This window comes from Cyprinodon tularosa, unplaced genomic scaffold, assembly GCF_016077235.1.
Source record: "Cyprinodon tularosa strain WSP-4 unplaced genomic scaffold, ASM1607723v1 ctg333, whole genome shotgun sequence".
NCBI lineage: Eukaryota > Metazoa > Chordata > Actinopteri > Cyprinodontiformes > Cyprinodontidae > Cyprinodon > Cyprinodon tularosa.
The window spans coordinates 616,148-638,056 of record NW_024039045.1 but is presented as its reverse complement, the minus strand read 5'-3'; the positions used below and the strand labels follow the sequence as shown (position 1 = coordinate 638,056).

Here is a 21,909-nt window from a genome sequence, read left to right as displayed (position 1 = left end):
TTTTTTCTTAGATGCTCTCAACAAATGAGCAAATTTATTTTTATATAATTTATATGTAGCCAGATTTAGTGGAGTTGGGCATGTAAGATATTTTTTATATAATTTATTTTTAATTCTAGAAGATTTTTTCAAGCCACTTGTAAACCAAGGGTTATTTTTCCTCACAACTCCATGCATTAATGGGAAACATTTATCAAAACAAGAGTTAAACAGTTTTATGAACACTTTATAGGCAGAATTTGGTTCATTTTCATTATAAACTTCATCAAAAGAAATTTCTTGTATCATTTTTTTTTATTTGATTTTATTTGATTTACTAAAATTTCTAAAGTATTGAGTTTCAACTTGTCTTGTCTTCACATTTTCATTATATTTTGCAAAAAGAAATACTGGTAAATGATCAGTTATGTCTGTAAATAATAGCCCAGACATCGTATCATATGACAAAGTATTAAACAGTATATTGTCGATCAAAGTTGTAGATTGATTAGTTATCCTGGTTGGTTTGTCTATAGCTGGAAAAAAATAATTAGCATGCAGCATATTTAGAAATTCATTTGTCGGACCATGAATTTCACTTTTCAAAATATTAATATTAAAATCTCCCATAATATAACATATTTTGTCTTCTTGATTTATTTTTCCAAGAACTTTGTTCATTCCATCATTAAATTTAATAATATCAACATCAGGTGGCTTATAAGTTTGACCAATCACAATATTTTTGTTTTTTGAAGTCTCAAGCTCAACAAACGTTGATTCTATATTAAATTCTTCATTATTGAGAATTAGATCATCTCGTTGAATAAATTTAAAATTTTGTTTCACAAAAATTGACAGCCCTCCCCCTGTCCGGTTCTGCCTGATAGTATGGACAGAGTTGTATCCTGGCAGTTCATATAAACCAGATTCTTTAGAATTTTCTGTAAGCCATGTTTCACTGAGGCCAACAACCGAAAATGAATGATTTAATGTACCATAGATAAGAATGTGACTAAGTGATCATAATTTTTAGGAAGACTACGTATATTCAAATTGAGTAGAGAGAAAAAACACTATCCTTAGATGCAGACTCCAACAAAAGATTAAATTTTTCTTCATTATAATATTTGCAGGAACGATTATTTAGAGTACCATAAAAGAAGTTAATATCAGGATCAAAATCATCATTATAGGAATTGTCAAGATCGTTCAAATCAAAGGGGTGAAATATTAATACATTTTCATCCAAATTTCTATCCATAGTATTTTCGTTATGACTTGAAAGCAGGTTCTCATCATCAAGCATGTAAAAAGGAAACTCAGCAGAGCAGTCTCTACAAAACCAAGAGAGCCAGAGATTAGAATAATGTCCAGTTATATGAGTACATTTTAAATGAAATCCTCTTTTGCAAATAGAACATAATACTTGGCATTTCATTGCCTTTTGGCATTTAGAACAACTATCTTTACTGTCCATGTCAAACATAATCAAGTGAAGTCATTCACTTCATGATCATTTACATTATTGTACTTTTGCTTTGTTTGTGGGACGGTGTGTTATGAGCTTATCAAATCTCAGATAAGCTATGTCCCCTCGCTTTCTGGCTTCTTTCATGGCAGGAATAAGTTCTTTGCGCTTTTGTCTCACAGTCTCAGAGTAATCCTCATTGATGTAGATGTTCGATCCTTTGAGGTATCTTGCCTTCTCCAAAACAGTATTTCTGTCTTTGTAACGAAGAAACCTGGCCACAATTGGCCTTGGTTTTTCATCTTTAGCAGGTGGCTTTCCAGAGCGATGGACACGCTCAAGCTCAATGTGTTTTTGATCTAGTTTGAGTTTTTCACTCAGGATCTTTCTTATTTTATCCTCTGCATCACTCCATTTTTCATGTTCAGACTCAGGGATTCCATCAAAAACCAGGTTTTTACGCCGAGACTGATTTTCCAAGTAGTCAATTTTCACATTCACAGTGTTCATCTTTGAATTGAGCATGTTGACATCATTGTTCAGGTCTTTACAGTTTTGGGACAACTTTTCTGCATGAAGCTTTTCATCCTCAAAATCCTTCTGAGTGAACTGAAGGCTTGCCCTCAGGTCACACAAATCCTTTGTGAGTCCATCCAGTCTTTTATTGAATGAATCCATGAGCATTTGCACAAAGCCTTTGTATGTATTTTCTTGCTGTTTTAACAACTCCATATAAACAGACTTCTGCTGCTCCAGTAGATCACGTACCTGAGTAGCAGTGATGAAGTCCTCCTCATTTTTCATCTTTGGAGGCATTTTGTTGTCCACATGTGAATATTAATCCAAATCCAAAGTTCAAGGGAGGTTCTCCTATTGTTAGGCCCAGCACTTACGTATCCAAATGTATGCACTTCAGAGAGTCTATTCTCCAAAAATATGTTGAGAAATCTCAATATAAATTGATATCCTCACTTGATACCTCACAGGTTTCAGGCCTGGGGGGGAAACAGCTCTATTCTTTGCTCCTGTTCATGCATATCTATCAAAATGAAGCGCTAAGTTTCCTGCCAAGGTCTGAGCGCCAAAGACAAAGCAATTGTATCAATAAATTTCTCCTAATTGTCTTTTCTCCTGTGTGAGTTTTTCAGGCTGAATTGTTTATCAAAAGTAAGTGCCTGTCAGAGGTTCTGCTTGAATTTTGCAAAATTTAGCTACTTTCTCCTGAGGCTAGAAAAAGGATCCTGGTTTGCTAGGCTGAAACCAGACAACCTTTACTGGGTGGCCAACGGTTCTCTAGATATATGCAGCTTGGTCCAATTAGCTGGCCACTTTCAGGTATTTAAAAGTGAATGACAGAATGTTGCATGTGTTAATTGGTGATAAAAAAAAACTATTTTAATATCTTTTAGAAATGAAAATATTCTATTTTTTTTATTAAAAATATATAGGTAGAATTTTGCAACATATTTTAACAGTGTGCAGAATTTGGTCAATTGGTCAGTAAAAATTCTAATAAACAAAAATAGGTCTATTTTTCATACATTTTTCAGAGTGCCAGAAAATTATCGTTAAAAGCAAAAAAGCAATAACATATCTCTTTATAAGAAACATTCACTGTCCTGTTTTAGCTGTTTATAAAAGCATATGTTTTTAGGGAAAAGCTTTGCCTAAGGTAAAATATTCTGATCAAATTAGATAAGGGCAGAGATGGCAAAAGTACTCACTTTCCGTACTTGAGTAAAAGTACAGATACTTGTGTTAAAAAATACTCTGGTAAAAGTGGAAGTACTGATTAAACTTCTTTACTCAAGTAAAAGTAACAAAGTACAGGCTTGTAAATTTACTTAAAGTATAAAAGTAAAAGTAGAAACCACTTTTTTCATGCCGTTGCCTACATTTTAAATGGATGTCTGCCAATAGGACTAGATCTCTGTTGTGTTCATTTTCAATCATCTCGTCGTCCATACTACTATGCTAACGCCACCGCCACCAAGCTGCAATGATTTGCCGCAAATGAATACCGCCGAATCTGTCGATTCATCTTGTAGTGGTGCGTCAAATGCAACGTAGATTCCCATCCAATTAGATTGAATTTGGTATTGATGACGTGAAAAATAATAACGGTAACTCCATTTAAATGATTCAAAACTAAAGTAACGAGCAAATTTTTAAAATGTAAGGAGTAGAAAGTACAGATATTTGTGTAAAAATGTAAGGAGTAGAAGTAAAAAGTCGCCATAAAAATAAGTAGTAAAGTAAAGTAAAAATATCAGAAAAATCTACTTGAGTACAGTAACGAAGTATTTGTACTTCGTTACTTCCCATCTCTGGATAAGGGGAACTTTTTTCCCCTCTTCTTGTGTTTAAGCTCAGTGGAAAACAAAGACCAGGTTTCGTCTGATGTTAAATTATCCAACCTGTTGTCAAGGTAAGACACGGAGAAAAAAAACATTTAAAAACAAGTTCACGGACATTTTCTGTTAGTTCAGAGACTACTGTCTCTTTTAATGTGACAAACTTTTTCTGAGAAGAACTCTAATAGGGATGAAGAGGATTGTGTAACTGATGCTCAGATAGATTTGTCTTTTTTCATAAGAGACATTTAACTGCTAATCAGTACAAAGTTGTTTTGAGTCATCACTCCTAGGTCCTGGGTAAACAATGGTTCGTCATAAGAGACAATAATGTGTCCAGCTGCATCCTCGCATGCAAGCCCCAACAGTTACAGTAGAAAACACTCAGAAGTTGGTTTTACAAGTAAGATTTCCTGATGACCATAAAGCTGAAAATATGTCAGTCTTTCCAATTATTTTTAACCATATATATATATATATATATATATATATATATATATATATATATATATATATATATATATATATATATATATATATATATATATATATATATATATATATATATATGATCTATCTTTGCTTCAATAAATATAAACAAAAAAATGTACTGTCTTCTCTGTGTCCTCAGTGTTGATAATGAATCTCAATCCCAGGCTGACAAAGGTAAGCATGATTCTGTGTAGAAAAATTGTTTAAGTTCTTATCACCACTGGCTTTAAATTATTTACGATTATTCACATTTTTATCAGATTTAAAAAAAAAGAAATGTTAACTTGAAATTCGTACTCGTACTCGTCGTCTCCCGCTTTATCCGGAACCGGGTCGCGGGGGCAGCAGACTAAGCAGAGACTCCCAGACTTCCCTCTCCGCAGACACCTCCTCCAGCTCTGTTGGGGGAAGCCCTAGGCGCTCCCAGGCCAGCCGAGAGACATAGTCTCTCCAGCGTGTCCTGGGTCGTCCCCCGGGCCTCCTCCCGGTGGGACATGCCTGGAACACCTCCCGAGGGAGGCGTCCAGGGGGCATCCGAAGAAGATGTCCGAGCCAACTCAACTGACTCCTCTCGATGTGGAGGAGAACCGGCTCTACTCTGAGCCTCTCCCGAATGACCGAGCTCCTCACCCTATCTCTAAGGGAGAGCCCAGCCACCCTGCGGAGAAAGCTCATTTCAGCCGCTTGTATCCGGGATCTCGTTCTTTCGGTCATGATCCAAATTTCATGACCATAGGTGAGGGTAGGAACGTAGACCGACCGGTAAATTGAGAGCTTTGCCTTTTCGCTCAGCTCTCTCTTCACCAGGACAGACCGGTGCAGCGTCCGCATTATTGCAGCAGCCGCACCGATCCGTCTATCGATCTCCCGCTCCATTCTTCCCTCACTCGTGAACAGGACCCCAAGATACTTGAACTCCTCCACTTGAGGCAAGGACTCCCCTCCAACCCGAAGGGGACATGCCACCTTTTTCCGGTCGAGAACCATGGCCTCGGATTTGGAGGAGCTGATTCTCATCCCGGCCGCTTCACACTCGGCTGCGAACCGCCCCAGCGCACGCTGTAGGTCTTGGCAGGAGGGAGCCAGCAGAACTACGTCATCCGCAAAAAGCAGGGACGAGATCCGCTGTTCCCCAAACCAGACCCCCTCCGGTCCTTGGCTGCACCTAGAAATCCTGTCCATAAAAGTTATGAACAGGACCGGTGACAGAGGGCAGCCCTGTCGGAGTCCAACATGCACCGGGAACAGGTCCGACTTAATGCCGGCAATGCGAACCAGACTCCTGCTCCGCTTGTACAGAGAACGGATGGCCCCTAATAAAGGGCCCCCGACTCCATACTCCTGGAGCACCCCCCACAGGGCAGCACGAGGGACACGGTCGAATGCCTTCTCCAAGTCCACAAAACACATGTGGACGGGTTGGGCAAACTCCCATGAACCCTCAAGCACCCTGCAGAGGGTGTAGAGCTGGTCCACCGTTCCACGGCCAGGACGAAAACCACACTGCTCCTCCTGCAGCCGAGGTTCGACAATCAGCCGGACTCTCCTCTCCAGCACCCTGGCATAGGCCTTTCCGGGGAGGCTGAGAAGTGTGATTCCCCGATAGTTGGAACACACCCTCCGGTCCCCCTTCTTGTGGAGGGGAACCACCACCCCAGTCTGCCAATCCAGGGGAACTGTCCCCGACCTCCACGCGATGTTGAAGAGACGTGTCAACCATGACAGCCCGACAACATCCAGAGCTTTGAGATACTCAGGACGGATCTCGTCCACCCCCGAAGCCTTGCCACCGTGGAGTTTTTTGACTACCTCGGTGACTTCAGCCTGGGTGATGGACGAACCCAGCCCCAAGCACCTCGTCTCTTCTTCCCCCACGGAAGGCATGTCTGTCGGGTTGAGGAGATCCTCAAAGTATTCCTTCCACCGCCCGACAATATCCTCCTTCAAGGTCAGCAGCTCCCCACACCCACTAAAATCAGTGTTAGTGAAGCACTGCTTTCCCCTCCGGAGGCGCCTGACGGTTTGCCAGAATCGCTTTGAGGCCAACCAATAGTCTTTTTCCATGGCCTCTCCGAACTCCTCCCAGGCCCAAGATTTTGCCTCTGCAACCGCCCGGGCCGCGACACGCTTGGCCTCACGGTACCTGCTTGCTGCTTCAGGAGTCCCACAAGCCAGCCAGGCTTGATAGGACTCCTTCTTCAGCTTGACGGCATCCCTTACTATAGGTGTCCACCACCGGGTTCGGGGATTGCCACCACGACAGGCACCGCAAACCTTACGGCCACAGCTACGGGCAGCCGCATCGACAATAGAGGCAGAGAACACAGCCCATTCGGACTCCATGTCTCCAACCTCCCTCGGAACCTGAGAGAAGCTCTCCCGGAGGTGGGAGTTGAACACGTCTCTGACCGAGGGCTCCACCAGACGTTCCCAGCAGACCCTCACTACACGTTTGGGCCTGCCGAGTCTAACTTGAAATTATATTTTTTAATTCCCTGGTTTGTTATACTTTGCTTTTTTTAATCAGTTTCAAATTAGGCTTATTTGCAAAGTAGGAATATTTATTGTCTGTATTAAAGAGTTGTATGTACTGTATGTATTTAAATCTTCACATTATTACTATCATCTGTCTTAGAAACCAACGGGGAACTGGAAGAGTTACAGTCAAAGATGAAAAAAAGGTTTCTCAAGGAAATATCTTTTGATAAAGAGGAAAACCACCCTAACCAGAAAACAACAGAGCATATCATCAGAGAAAAACGTGGCTCTAAAGAAGAGGAAAGTCAACAGAAAAAGCCAGTAAAATTGAAAGCGGCTTCAGAGATCTTTAAAGAAGAAAAACGGAATAGAATAAGAACGGTGCTGACTATTGGAGAAGCTGGAATAGGGAAATCTTTTCATATGCAAAAATTTACAAAAGAGTGGGCTGAAAATAATACAAGACCTGGCGGATTTTCTCTTTAAAAACACAGTCCCTCTCTTCTACAGAGAAAAAAGTAGAAATTTTATTTCCTCTTAACTTCTCAAAGCTAAACTTTGTAAAAGAGAAAAAAATCAGTTTGCTTGAACTTCTCAACCATTTCTTTGAGGAAACCAAGAATATCATTATCTCAGACTATTCTCAGTTAGGAATTGTATTTCTTTTAGATGGACTTGATGCATATCAACACTCTTTAGACTTTAATTACAGTGAAATCTTGAATGATGTCAGAGAACCAACATCATTGGACGTCCTACTTGTAAACCTCATCAAAGGAAATCTGCTTCCAGAAGCCAAAGTGTGGATAACCTCCAGGCCCGCTGCTGCTGACAAAATACCAGATGATGTTGTTGACAGGATAACAGAAATACGAGGTAAAAGCTGCAGATGCATTGCCTTCCAGTTATTTTGAAATTCAATGTGATTCTTTAATTTAAACTGTTATCAACAAGCTACCCTAAGATATAGTTAAAACTAAATCAAAGTGTGATGCCTTTTATAAAATATACTGTCTTTTATCCTTTCAAAATGACTTTGAAGAGTAAATTCGCCTAGAGTGGAATATGTAAATTACACTAAAATAAAAGTAAAGCAGTTAGATGCAATGCTTCGATTTAAGGATGTAAAAACCACTCAGAAAAAAATATCTTTACTTTAGTGAAAAAACTGAGTTTATAATCAATAATATCTGGAATACAAGGTTCTAATATTTATGCACCACTGTCTACCCATTGAACTAAAACTAACATGAAGCAAAAATTATAACAACTCTTACTCTGCTTAATATTAAGCTGAAATAAAGAAACAGTATATAAGAAATAAGCAGTCAAGCCTAAATTAAGTTAAACTAAATAAAATCAGAACAGTTTCTAGAGACCTTTTGTTTTCTAAAGAGCCATGTGCATTGGAATCACAATCTATGCTCCAAGGCCCAGCAATCTTAATCAGACTTGTTGAATTCAAAAGAATAGATGCCTCTGCTTAAACTGTTTTGGGGCTTCGCCCACTAATCTACCAGGTAAAGGATTTAAATGGACTTAAAAGAACAGAAACTCTACTGTCACTAGTTTAGAAGCAGAAGGGAAGATATTGCATTCAAATCCTGTAAAGTTAAAATTAAACCTCAAAGTAAATAATTTATTCTTGGTTCATTAGAAGCAGAAAGAAAATTATTGTATAACTCAGTTTTGAATTTATTAACAAATGAAAGAGAAGCCTGATGCACTTTTAAGATCAGTAAACTTAACCAGGACCAGATAACAGCAGAAAAGAAGAGAGCATTGGTTCGAGTCTGACTGGCTGCTGTTTCAACTCTTGTAGAACCAGCTCTATTCTTTGCAATTCAGAAAATCTTCAGAAATTCTGACCTCTAAGTAGAAAATTTCATGTCTGGAATAAACCCCAACTCCAGAATTCCAAGCCGGAAAGTTGGGGTAACACCACCATGCTAGACTTCTGCATTTAGGATGGTTTCTTCTTGTCTTAATAGTCCTGTTCTATGTATATAACATCAAGTCAGTTGTGCAGTTACTACTATATGATTAAAATTTTCAATACTGTCTATATGCGGAACATAAAGCAGAGAACTGTGTTTTTGTCATTGTTATTCTGTAAAAGGGACCATATACAAACAATGAAGAATTTGATACTCCACAATTGAGAAACAGTAAAACCATTAACTCTGAATCACATAACTTTGAGTTCACAGTTCCAGGTTCAATTAAATGCAGCATTAATCTGTGTTATGTTACGTAATTACATCACTCATTTCTCTACTGGACTGATTGTTGGGTTTTGGCAGCATTAGCTTCAGATAGGTGTTTCCTGCTGGCAGGGCTAGACAGGGACCAGATAATGGACCTGGCATTTTTGGTCATGGTAGCCCAACCTGATACGTTTTGCACAGACCCGCATCATACTATGTGCTATATGTTGTTTCAAAAATGTAAATAAATAAAATAACAAAAAAAGGGGAAAAAAACACTGTTTGGTAAAACAGCTCCTTAAAAAAATTTGAATTCCTTTTAAAAAATTCTGCAATCCAATAGACAAAAAATTAAAGCTGTACGGTAATTAGTACAGAAAGATAGGAAAAAAAAACATGCAGAGTAAAAGGTGTATAATGTTATCAATCTTTTTAAACTAAACTTTCTGAAATCAGTATCAACATCAAGGCAATGCATATTTATTACTGTATTTTCACTTGATCTTTGAGTAGCTCAGCAGAAATAATCATTAAAACAAAAAAAACTTTTGTTCAAACAAGGAGTCTCTAAGATAATTATAGGTATATCCCTTTGTTATTCACCGTTTTTACCAGATATAACAAAGAAATGTTAACATCAAATTTCTATTTCTAATTACCTGGTTTGTTATAAATTTTTTTTTTCTTAATCGATTTCCAATTAGGGTTTTGTGGGATAGTATTCATTACTTGGTGTCTTGTCTGCTATAATACATTTGCCAGGTGTTGCAATCTCTAAAATAGAGGAAAATATTCATTAGGTAGTATAACTGTGGAAGTAACATAAATTCCGTGGTACTATAATCAATATTCACAATTTTTCATTCCTACAGGATCTGACAATATTATTTTTTTGATGACAGAAATGTAATTCATGTGGTAAATATATTAATTTGCTCAGTGAATCTTATGCCAGGATGAGTTAAGCTTTTTGCCAAGAAGAGATACAGATTATTTCAAAAAATAAGTTTTTTACAAAAGGATTTTTTTTAAATGCAACTTTTTATAAAAGTTATTCTTTTTTTTTTATGTGCATTTATCATGTATTTTTCAATGACAGGAGACAACACCAAAGGAAGTGATGACCTGAAGAAATGTATTCTTGAAGAGCTGAGTCGACATAAAAATGACCAAAAACTCTCTGAAATTGGGATATTTGATGATAAAAAGAAATGGAGCCAGGTCAAATACAGTAAATTGTTTTCTGAAAAGAAAACTAGAACAGTGCTCATGAAAGGAGTCCCAGGTATTGGCAAAACATTCCAGACAAGAATGTTCATGATTGATTGGGCTGAAAGAAAATCCAACAAGGACATAAAGGCTTTAGTGTCTCTTCCTTTCACTGAGCTGAATGCAAAGAAGGATGAAGAAAATAGCATGAAATCTTTGCTCAAAGATTTTTTCAAGAAAAAAAAAGCAGACATTTCTATCAGTAACAACAGTAAAATATGTTTTATTTTTGACGGGCTGGAAGAATGCAAACTTTCTCTTGACTTTGAAAACATTAAGGAAGTTAAAGACTTGAAGGAACCTGCATCAATAGATGTGCTGCTAACAAATCTGATTAAAGGGAACTTGCTTCCTAAAGCTCATATTTCGATAATTTCTCAACCAAAAGGAGTTGACAAGATTCCTTCCAAATATGTCCAAAAAACTGTTCAATGTCGAGGTAAGAATACTATCTGAAAAATACTTCTTAATTTACAAAGTAGGAATATTTATTGTCTGTATTAAAGAGTTGTATGCACTGTATGTATTTAAATCTTCACATTATTACCATCATCTGTCTTAGAAACCAACGAGCAACGGAAAGAGTTACAGTCAAAGATGAAAAAAAGATTTCTCAAGGAAATATCTTTTGATAAAGAGGAAAATCATCCTAACCAGAAAACAACAGAGCATATCATCAGAGAAAAAAGTGGCTCTAAAGAAGAGGAAAGTAAACAGAAAACACCAGTAAAATTGGAAGCAGCTTCAGAGATCTTCAAAGAAGAAAAAGGGAATAAAATAAGAACGGTGCTGACTATTGGAGAAGCTGGAATAGGGAAATCTTTTCATATGCAAAAATTTACAAAAGAGTGGGCTGAAAATAATAACAAGACCTGGCGGATTTTCTCTTTAAAAACACAGTCCCTCTCTTCTACAGAGAAAAAAGTAGAAATTTTATTTCCTCTTAACTTCTCAAAGCTAAACTTTGTAAAAGAGAAAAAAATCAGTTTGCTTGAACTTCTCAACCATTTCTTTGAGGAAACCAAGAATATCATTATCTCAGACTATTCTCAGTTAGGAATTGTATTTCTTTTAGATGGACTTGATGCATATCAACACTCTTTAGACTTTAATAACAGTGAAATCTTGAATGATGTCAGAGAACCAACATCAGTGGACGTCCTACTTGTAAACCTCATCAAAGGAAATCTGCTTCCAGAAGCCAAAGTGTGGATCACCTCCAGGCCCGCTGCTGCTGACAAAATACCAGATGATGTTGTTGACAGGATAACAGAAATACGAGGTAAAAGCTGCAGATGCATTGCCTTCCAGATTCTTTAATTTAAACTGTTATCAACAAGCTACCCTAAGATATAGTTAAAACTAAATCAAAGTGTGATGCCTTTTATAAAATATACTGTCTTTTATCCTTTCAAAATGACTTTGAAGAGTAAATTCGCCTAGAGTGAGATATGTAAATTACACTAACATAAAAGTAAAGAAGTTAGATGCAATGCTTCGATTTAAGGATGTAAAAACCACTCAGAAAAAAAAATCTTTACTTTAGTGAAAAAACTGAGTTTATAATCAATAATATCTGGAATACAAGGTTCTAATATTTATGCACCACTGTCTACCCATTGAACTTAAACTTACATGAAGCAAAAAATTGTAACAATTTTTATTCTGCCTAATATTAGCTAAAATAAAGAAACAGTATATAAGAAATAAACAGTCGAACCTAAATTAAATTAAACTAATTAAAATCCGAACCGTTACTAGAGTCCTTTTGTGTTCTAAAGAGCCATGTGCATTGGCATCACAATCTATGCTCCAAGGTCCAGCAATCTAATTCAGACCTGTTGGATTCAAAAGAATAGATTATTCTGATTAAACTCTATTAAACTGTTTTGGGGCTTAGTCCACTAATCTACCAGGTAAAAGATTTAGGTGGACTTAAATGAAGAGAAACTCTAATGTCACTAGTTTAGAAGCAGGAGGGAAGGCATTGCATTCAAATCTTTTAAAGTTAAAATTAAACCTAAAAGTTAATCATTTATTCTTGGTTCATTAGAAGCAGAAAGAAAATTATTGTATAGCCCAGTTTTGAATTTATTAGCAAAGGAAAGAGAAGCCTGATGCACTTTTAAGATCATTAAGCTAACCAGGACCAGATACCTGTAACTGCAGAAAAGGAGAGAGCATTGCTTCAAGTCTGACTGGCTGCTGTTTCAACTCTTGTAGAACCAGCTCTATCCTTTGCTATTCAGAAAATCTTTAGAATTTCTGACCTCTAAGTAGAAAATTTCATGTCTGGAATAAACCCCAACTCCAGAATTCCAAGCTGGAAAGTTGGGGTAACACCACCATGCTAGACTTCTGCATTTAGGATGGTTGCTTCTTGTCTTAATAGTCTTATTCTAAGTATATAACATCAAGTCATTTGTGTAGTTACTACTATTTGATTACAATTTTCAATACTGTCTATATGCGGAACATAAAGCAGAGACCTGTGTTTTTGTCATTGTTATTCAGCTAAAGGGACCATATACAAACAATGAAGAATTTGAGAGCCAATAAGTGAGAAACAGTAAAATCATCAACTCTGAATCTCGTAACTTTGAGTTCACAGTTCCAGGTTCAATTAAATGCAGCATTAATCTGTGTTATGTAACGTAATTACACCACTCATTTCTCTACTGGACTAATTGTTGGGTTTTGGCAACAAGATAGGTGTTTCCTGCTGGCAGGGCTAGACAGGGACCAGATAATTGACCTGGCATTTTTGGTCATGGTAGCCCAACCTGTTGTGTGCAGCAACTGCTTTCAGCTAGCTGGTTGGCAGCTTTTAATGTATAGATGAGGAGCAGGGAGCAGCAGTTTTAAACCAGATAAAGTAGTTACTGGTGGTAAGAACGGGTTACAGCTGCCCTGTATTATGGTGGGTTTGTTAATCTGTTCATTCGATTTGAATTGGGCTGATCATTGTGATAAATGCTTGGTTTGTGCCCAAGTTAATGAAAAAAAGGTCTTTAATGTGTTTGTTTTACTAAAGATGAGAACTGGAAATGTAACATAAACCAAGCTAATCATCAAAAAGTAAGACATACCATTGGCTGAAGCTGTATATATATATATATATATATATATATATATATATATATATATATATATATATATATATATATATATATATATATATATTTCTATCTCTATTTCTATCTTATATATATATGGCTGTTATGTGTATATATATATATATATATATATATATATATATATATATATATATATATATATATATATATATATATATATATATATATATATATATATATATATATATACATAACAGCCAGGATGAGTGTTTTAGCAGTGTCAGTCTTGCTTATGTATAGCTGTTATGGAACCACTTACTGTGCCGTAGCTGTTCATCTAACGTCATCTGTGTATTCTTTTTATTTACATTTTCAGAGAAGCCAGAGGTTATAAGTCGAAGAAAACTCAAGTCTCAACTGAAAAAACAGTTTACTTGTGTCTCTGAAGGGATTGATAGGCAGAGGACCTCAGCCCTTCTCAATGAGGTCTTCACTGATCTCTACATCATAGAAGGGGAGAGTGACGCAAATGAAGCCATGCAGGTTCAGGATTCAAAGTTCAAAACAATGAAGGAAGAGACAACCATCAAGTACTGTGACATTTTCAAGCCAGCAGTTGGTATTTCAAACATTAAAACTGTGCTGACCATTGGAGTGGCAGGTATAGGAAAAACATTTGCTTCAATGAAGTACATACTTGACTGGGCAGAGGGAAATGGAGCGGAAAACATTTCTTTTATTTTTCCACTTCCTTTCAGAGAGCTAAATCTGAGAAAAGATAAAGAACACAGTTTAGAAGAGTTGATTCATCAGTTCTTCCCTGCCATGAAGACTTCTGAAATAACTGACTATAATAAGTACAATATTCTGATTGTTCTTGATGGTTTTGATGAATGTCGCCTGGATCTTGATTTTAGTGAAACTACTGACTGCACTGATGTCATAGCACAAACCTCAGTGAATGTTCTTCTGTCAAATTTAATCTTGGGAAAACTGCTCCCTAAGGCTCAGGTCTGGATCACCTCACGACCTGCAGCAGCCAACAACATTCCCCCAGAAAAGGTTGATCGAATGACTGAAGTGAGAGGATTCAATGATGAGCAGAAGGAAAAGTATTTCCTGAAGAGATTCATTGATGAGGAGATTGCTAAAAAAGTCCTATCACATGTGAAAAAGTCAAGAAGTCTTTACATAATGTGTCACATCCCTGTTTTCTGTTGGATCACTTCAAAGGTTCTGGAGGACTTTGTCATTAGAAATCAAGAGGAAGGACTGCCTAAAACCTTGACAGACATGTACACACATTTCCTTTTGCTCCAGCACAGACAGACAAAAGTAAAATATGATAAAGATCAGACAAACTCTGAAACCTCTGAAATGGAGACATGCTGTGATAAAAGTAATGATGAAACAATCCTATCTGTGGGAAAACTTGCTTTGAAGGGGCTAGAAGAGAAAACTGTTCTCTTCACTGAAGAAGACTTGACTAATTGTAGCATTGATATAACAAAAGCTGCAGTTTTCTCTGGGTTGTTCACTCAGGTCAAGCGAGAAGAACATGGGTTGTACCAGCAAAAGTTGTTCTGCTTTGTCCATCTAAGCATTCAGGAGTACCTGGCAGCTCTCCATTGCTTCTACTCATTTAGCTGCAAAGGGAAAAAGGTTTTTGTCGAACCCATCTCAACTGCATCAGACATAACGGCCGCAGCGTTCTATAAGAAAGCAGTGGACAAGGCTTTTGAAAATAAAAACGCTGACTGGGACATGTTCATCCGCTTCCTACTGGGTCTCTCTCTGGAAACCAATCAGTGTCTTCTTAAAGGGCTCCTGAATATAACCAAAAATAATGAAGAGACGAATAAAGAGACTGCTGAGTACATCAAAGAGAAGATCAGAGATAACACCAGTGATCCTGATAAAAACCTTAATCTTTTCTACTGTCTTAATGAGCTAAATGACCTCACCCTTGTTCAAGAAATCAAAAATTATCTTCATTCAGAGAATAAACCTTTTGAAAATTTCACTGCCTCTCAGTGGTCAGCTTTGACCTATGTGCTGCTGACATCCGATGAGAACCTTGAGGTATTTGATCTCAAGAAGTACCTGAAATCAGAGAAAGTTCTTCTGGGAATGATGCCAGTGGTCAGAGTCTCCACCACTACATTGTAAGTATTTTACAAAAACTCTCAGCTTGTCTGTTTATCCTTCCATCAGTATTAATCCATATCTATCCATATGCATCTATCTAGCTTAAATAAAGTACAATGGATTGTGACTCCTCTTTCCAGTCTTGTGGAACAATTACACACATATTGAGTCAGTGAGTTAGCCTGATAAACCAGACTAAATGTGAGATTAAATCTGTAATTTAGTCTGGCTCAGATGAATGAGAGATTGGAAGATTCTTGATGAGAACAACCCGTTGTTTTTCAAACCGCTGCCTGTGCCTATTGGCCAACGCTCTGACCAATGAGCTCAACTGACTGTGACGTAGGAAGTGCGACAGGAAGCTGGTGGGGGAGTGTAAACAAAAAGTCTGTCCGTAAAACGCCGAATACGTCCTTCTGAAAAATTAATGAGCTTTGCCTCTTCCTGCTCATGTTTCAACTAAAACCCCAAGTCTACTCCTTCCAATTTGATTCCAAAGCTGAGTCAAAACTAGCCTTCAGAGCCAGCGGTTCTTCACACACAACGATGCAGAGAGAGAGCTGCTGCAGACAGGCTGCGGTTAGCCCTGGCTGCCGTTAGCCTCAGAGGTCCGCTGGTTGCCTTGGGCCTCTCAACTTCAGAAATGTTTTTTAATTATGCATTAAATTGGTAAATAGACCATATAGTGACACTTTAAAGAATAATACTCTCGCCTCTAATTATCTTGAAACATACTTCTATTGAACAACAGCAACAGAAAGAGAACTTTTAACTTTCAGTGGAGCACTCTATTGAAAGCTGCTGCTGCAGCAGTCCATGCTACTGTTGTGTTTTCTCCAGCGTCGTGCAGCTTTTTTGTCACGCCCTCAAAACCCCGCCCACTTTGCATCCAAATATTCAAATTAGATCTCTGCATTGTGATTGGCCGCCAATTCTAGGGCCTGGGGCATTGATCAAAGCTAGACCAAACTCGCAGGCAAAAATTATTTTGGCTGCTGGCGGGTGGGGCTAGTTTACTAGGCTATAGGTGAGTCACATGACCTGAAAACTTTTTAAGAAAAATCACAAGGTTTTATTAAAAAAAAAAACATGAAAAGGCCTAAAAGGAAATACAAATGAGTGTGATTATTCTGTTCAGTCTAGTAGAATAATTTCACACATAGTTTGAGTCAATGGGTCACACATGACCTGGCAGCTGTCATGATGGGTTTCGGAAAAGCCCAATATGCAGAACACAACTGAGTCTGATGAAAAGTTTAACGAGTTTATTTAAGCACAATAACATGAATAATGATACAGGAACTGTTCAGGCAGGGGAGCAGGTTCACTGGAGTCAGTACTGGGACGGGAGATAGTAGGTTAGCAGAGTTCATGAAAAGCTAAGCATCTAGCATCAGGCTTAGCATGGCTGACTTTGATCTGAGCTTCCAGCTCACTGCAGAGAACAACAGGGGATAAACACAAAGGATTCTTCAGGCTGAGCTTCCAGCTCTTAGCAGGGAACAACAAGGGAAAATCCACATAGGATTCTTCAGGCCGATTCCACATAGGAACCTCCAAGGTAAACTCCACATAGAAGTCTTCAGGTTACATCCACGTAGGACACTTCGGGTTGGCTCACCAGGGCAGATTAGCAGGTTAAGCTCTCCTAGAGCTTCAGACTTGAGGCTGGTTTCCTGTGAGGCAGCTCTTCCTGAGCTTCAGACCAGAGACAGGTTTCCAACTAAGATCAACACTGCGGCGTGGAAGCAAGGTCTGGCAGGAGCTTATAAAGAGGAGATCTCCTGATGGGTGGATTAGCAACAGGTGTGCAGGAAGACTCCAGCCCTAGGAGACCCACGGCGCACTCTGCTGGGGACAGAGGGTAATCTCCAGGTCCCAACAGTAACTTCAGTCCTAAGGGAAAAAATACAAAGAGCAGAGGAGGATCCTTGGCGCCCTCTGGTGGGCAAGCCTGAGGATCCCAACAGCAGCTAATAGAAAGTAATACTAAATTTTAACAAAAAAAGGTTAAATGAAAAAGACTTAAAATTGATTTTAAAGGAGTCTTTCCTCATTTAAACAATCTAGCTCTGGCTCTTCAAATCCTTGAAGAATCAGGTACACAATATAGTACACAATGTAATATAAGTATAATTACATTATTAAAAATGAAAGTCTAGATACTTTTAAAGTAAATACTGTATGTTACATATAAGAGATGAGGCACTTACAAGTGAAAAAAGTTTGATCCTTGGTTCCTTTTAAAAAAATGTATAATTCATTTTAGGAGAGAATAACATGGCTTAGTTTAATTGCATTTCAATACATTTTCTAGATTGCCATGTTCTGTAGAGATTGATTTTGTCTTTCTTACAGGCTGAGCTGGTGTGAGCTCTCTGAAATATCTTGCCATGGCCTGACATCATCAGTGCTCAGCTATCCATCATCAAATCTAACTTTGTTGGACCTCAGTCATAATGACCTGCTGGATGGTGGAGTGATACAACTTGCTGATGGGCTGAAGCATAGAAACTGCAAACTTGAAATTCTCAAGTAAGTTTACCAACATTTATTTAATGGAAAGCATAAAGAGTTAAGACTTTGTTTACACAATCCCCTTGTCAGTCTATTGGTTTGACTTCTAAACAATGTCTAGGAATATTTTTAAGCCCTCCACAAAACTTAAACATAGTGTTACATCTCTGTGGTATAATCATATCACACATGTGAATACACTTGTTTAACCACATCGTTTTGAAGTTATATACCCTCTATTCAAACAGTATAAAGAAGACACCTCAAAAAATAAGAATGTTTGGAAAACAAATGTCTTTCTCCCATTGCAGAAGGTCAGCAACATTTTAGGCATAGCCGTATTATAGAAAAGTTTTAAACTTTTTTTCTTTAAGTTATGTAAATCATAGATTGAAAACAACAAAAAGCAACAACAACAAAATATTTAGGTATATTATTGCCAAACATCAATAAAGGATATTTTAAACAAAAAAAAGGTTAGACTTAGGAAAAGTAGTTTCAGGTCTATGCACATTATTTATCCACATAATCCACATTATTTAAAGCCCAATTGGAGGACTCCACCGTCGGTGTTTCAAACAATGAAGTTTCAAAGCAAGCAATGTTTGTACATGTACCGTAGTAGTTCTTTTTAATAATTTTTTTTTTGTAAAACTTTTTGCTGTATTCAATTATATAAGAACATGTCATCCATCAACATTTTAGATCATAAAAGGTAACTGCGTAGTTTTTTTAATGTAGAAGCTTTTTACTTTGATTATGTAGTAACTTTCATGATAGGCTTACTGGACTTAACACACATGCAGAACACCAACTGGAGACAGAGTAAAGTTTTACAGAGTTTATTGATAGGAACACACAGAGTAAAACAGGACTGGTTCTGGTGCAGGTCCGGGACTGGTTTCACTTCTATCTGGAGAGATGAGAGTTTGGTTAGCCAGTGAGTAAATGGCTTGACGAGTGAGTAGAATTCTGTTCGTACCTTGAAGAGGTTTGACAGATCCCTTTGAGAGGGGGAACCGGTAAGATCCAGAGAACTGTGGAAGAGGCAGAGAGCTCAGCAGCAGCAGCAGCGTCTAGCTTCTAGCTAGAGTGTTTCAACCTTGGGTAGTTTCCTAGCTCTTCCCAAAGAGCTGATGAAGGAATCCAGACTGAGGTCTTCAGGTTGGGCTTACTTAGGCAGGCAGGCAGGTTTCAAGGTTAAGCTCATCCAGAGCTTCAGACTTCAGTCGGGTTTTCAAACTTGGTCAACACTGCGGCGTCGAAGGAAGGTCTGACTGCTGCTTATGAAGGAAGGTCTCCTGATGGGCTGATGAGCTTCAGGTGTGCTGGAGGCTCCAGCCCAGGAGACCCACAGCGCTCTCTGCTGGAGACAGATGGTAGATCTCCAGATCCTGACAGTAACTGAGCTACTCATCTTTCAGTTACAAGACAGATTTATGCGTACTGTTCTCCCATGCATTTCTCTAGAAGTCCTCTGCTCCAGCACCGCAATTAAACATAAAAAAATGTATTCCTGCTCACCATTGTCTCACCAAATATAACATGGTAGCATTAGAAAATCAGTTCCTCTCCTTGCGAGGCGTAAGGAGTTACATTTCAATATCTATATTGATTGGTGCATTTAGATCAACAATATATGTTTCACATATTTATTGAGATAAGTATGCTGTTTTTCTCATTTTAGACATGCAGTTCAATGTGCAACTTTGCACAAGCGATAGAGTTTGTGTTTTTATCAACGCAAACTATTTTAGGGATCAGGTCATATGTCTAATCAAGGGCGTAGGTTTGATTTTAACTTTGGTAGGGACACGATTGGTCGGGTGTCATTGGTGCTATGCAATATGCACGCCCTTTTTTATGCTCGATGTGAGCATCCGTACTGATAAGAGGAATTCAATGTTAAAAGAGAAAAGCATAATTTTGCTACATTAATAAAAATTAAATAAAAAAAACACTACACTCATTAGATGCTGTTTATCAATGTTTGAAGCATTAATTGATTATTTCAATAATCGTCAACTAATTTAATAATTGATTCATCATTAACTGGAGTATAAAGACTCTAAAACATAATATAAATGTAAAATGTGTCTTTTTCCAACAGAGCAACCCACTTAGATCAGTAATTATACCAAAATTGTAAAACTACAATACATATATATAATCAAAATTCTCCATCCAGAACTCCTCATGTGGAAATATTTTAGTTTCACCTGGTTTATTTAGACGTCACCTGAAGCACTGAATGGCAGCTGCTTCACCTACAAGCTGCCCTGCACCATTATTACTGGATATCTGTGTTTCCTATAATCATATAATGTATAAGTGCATTTTTAATAGTAAAGGATTAAATGTAACACAACCTTTTATCATTGTCCTATATTGCTACTGTCTGACTGTATTAATAGCTCCTTATGTATATTTTCTTTTTAGTGGCATCATCTACAAACACAACACTGAGAATGAGCCTAAGTTTATTAAAATATAAAATCACTTTTAACAATTATAAAAGACAATATAACACTATCTTATCTGTAATTTAATAATATCCAAAATAAACAGTCAGATTCCAGCATTTTTACCAGACATTAATGTTTGTACTAATTTACTTATAGACTGTGTGGAAATCTATGTAAGATAAAATCAATGTTAATATTCTTCATCTGTTTGTTCTTCTCTTTATCCTATTTCTAGAAGTATAAATAGTCAATTAAATTATTATTATTATTTGGAACCCTAATTATGCTTTTTAAACGATAAACAGCAGATGTTTAGCCGCCATTTCTTGTTGTTTTCCTCTATAAGAGAAATAACACCTGCTAATAATTATACCTGAACTTCCTCAGAGTCATCAAAAAATGAAACCAGTAACAGCAACTAAATATTGGTAAAAAGGAAACCGTCACATTTTCTTTTTTAGGTGGCTGTGGCTAAGAATCAGAAATGTTGATGGCTTACAGCCTTTATTTGCCCATTTTGTGTCTTCAGAACTCCTGGCTGACTCAGAATATTTCGTTTTATAAAAGAAAAAAAAAGGTTTTTGTTTTTTAGTGTACATGATATTCATTTTTTTTATTGGGACTAGTTTCATAGTCTAATATTAATTGTAGTAACCGCTGCATTCTAGTGTGAATAAATTTTCAATGTTGTGCTCCAAGCACAGCGGACTAGAAAACAGCCAATCAGAAAGAGAGAAGGCGGGACCTAAGGCAGAACAGCCAATGAGAGTGGAGTTAAACAGCGCAGCACAGTTCAATGCGCTGCTAGGTGAAAGGGACAGGAGAGACCAGGCAGAGGAGCTGCGAGAGGAAAAGAGCCACTGCTGTAAATTATAAACATGTTGCTCACATCCAATTATTGGTCGGGACAATTAGGACGGTTCAAAACTTTGGTAGGGACATGTCCCTATGGTCCCTATGCAAACCTACGCCCATGTGTCTAATTAATGTGAATCTGTAATGTAGGTGAGTGTAGATAAGTGTAAATGATATGTAAGTTTACTTTTGTGAAATGAGTGATTAATTATTTAGGTCACTTGGCATAAAAACAATAGAGTCTGTGTGCAGGTCATTAGGAATTTCTTTGATGACCCCAAAAGGGGAGAGCTGAAGGAACTCAGCGAGATAACAAATATTGATGTTTATTTTTTTATTTTTATAACATCTTAAAGTTTTTCAGCTGTACCTATATTTCGAAACTGTCCGTGTCTCTGTGCAGACTCGCAGGCTGCCAGGTGACAGAGGAAGGCTGCAAATCTTTGGCCAAAGCAATTGAGTCCAACAGAATCTCCTCTCTTAAACAACTGGATCTGAGTTATAATCACCCTGGTGACAAAGGGATCAGTGTTCTCTCTGCAATAGTTGAGAATCCTCACAAGAAGCTGGAGAGAGTGTGGTGAGTTAACAAATCAT

General features: G+C 37.6%; 1 protein-coding gene across 2 annotated transcripts in view; it reads left to right on the top strand.

Moving 5' to 3' along the window:
• Positions 1–10,391, top strand: part of LOC119789218 (extensin-like) — a 35,967-nt gene extending 25,576 nt beyond the window's left edge. Inside the window, exons 12-15 of one of the 2 annotated variants that reach the window (XM_038294029.1) lie at positions 3,819–3,878; positions 4,436–4,470; positions 6,932–7,650; positions 10,081–10,391. In XM_038294029.1, coding sequence (XP_038149957.1) covers positions 3,819–3,878; positions 4,436–4,470; positions 6,932–7,260 — 424 coding nt within the window. In that variant the 3' untranslated portion in view covers positions 7,261–7,650; positions 10,081–10,391. The remainder of the gene's footprint in view (positions 1–3,818; positions 3,879–4,435; positions 4,471–6,931; positions 7,651–10,080) is intronic. The other variant, XM_038294030.1, reaches the window with a different exon arrangement.
• Positions 10,392–21,909: the final 11,518 nt, after the last annotated feature.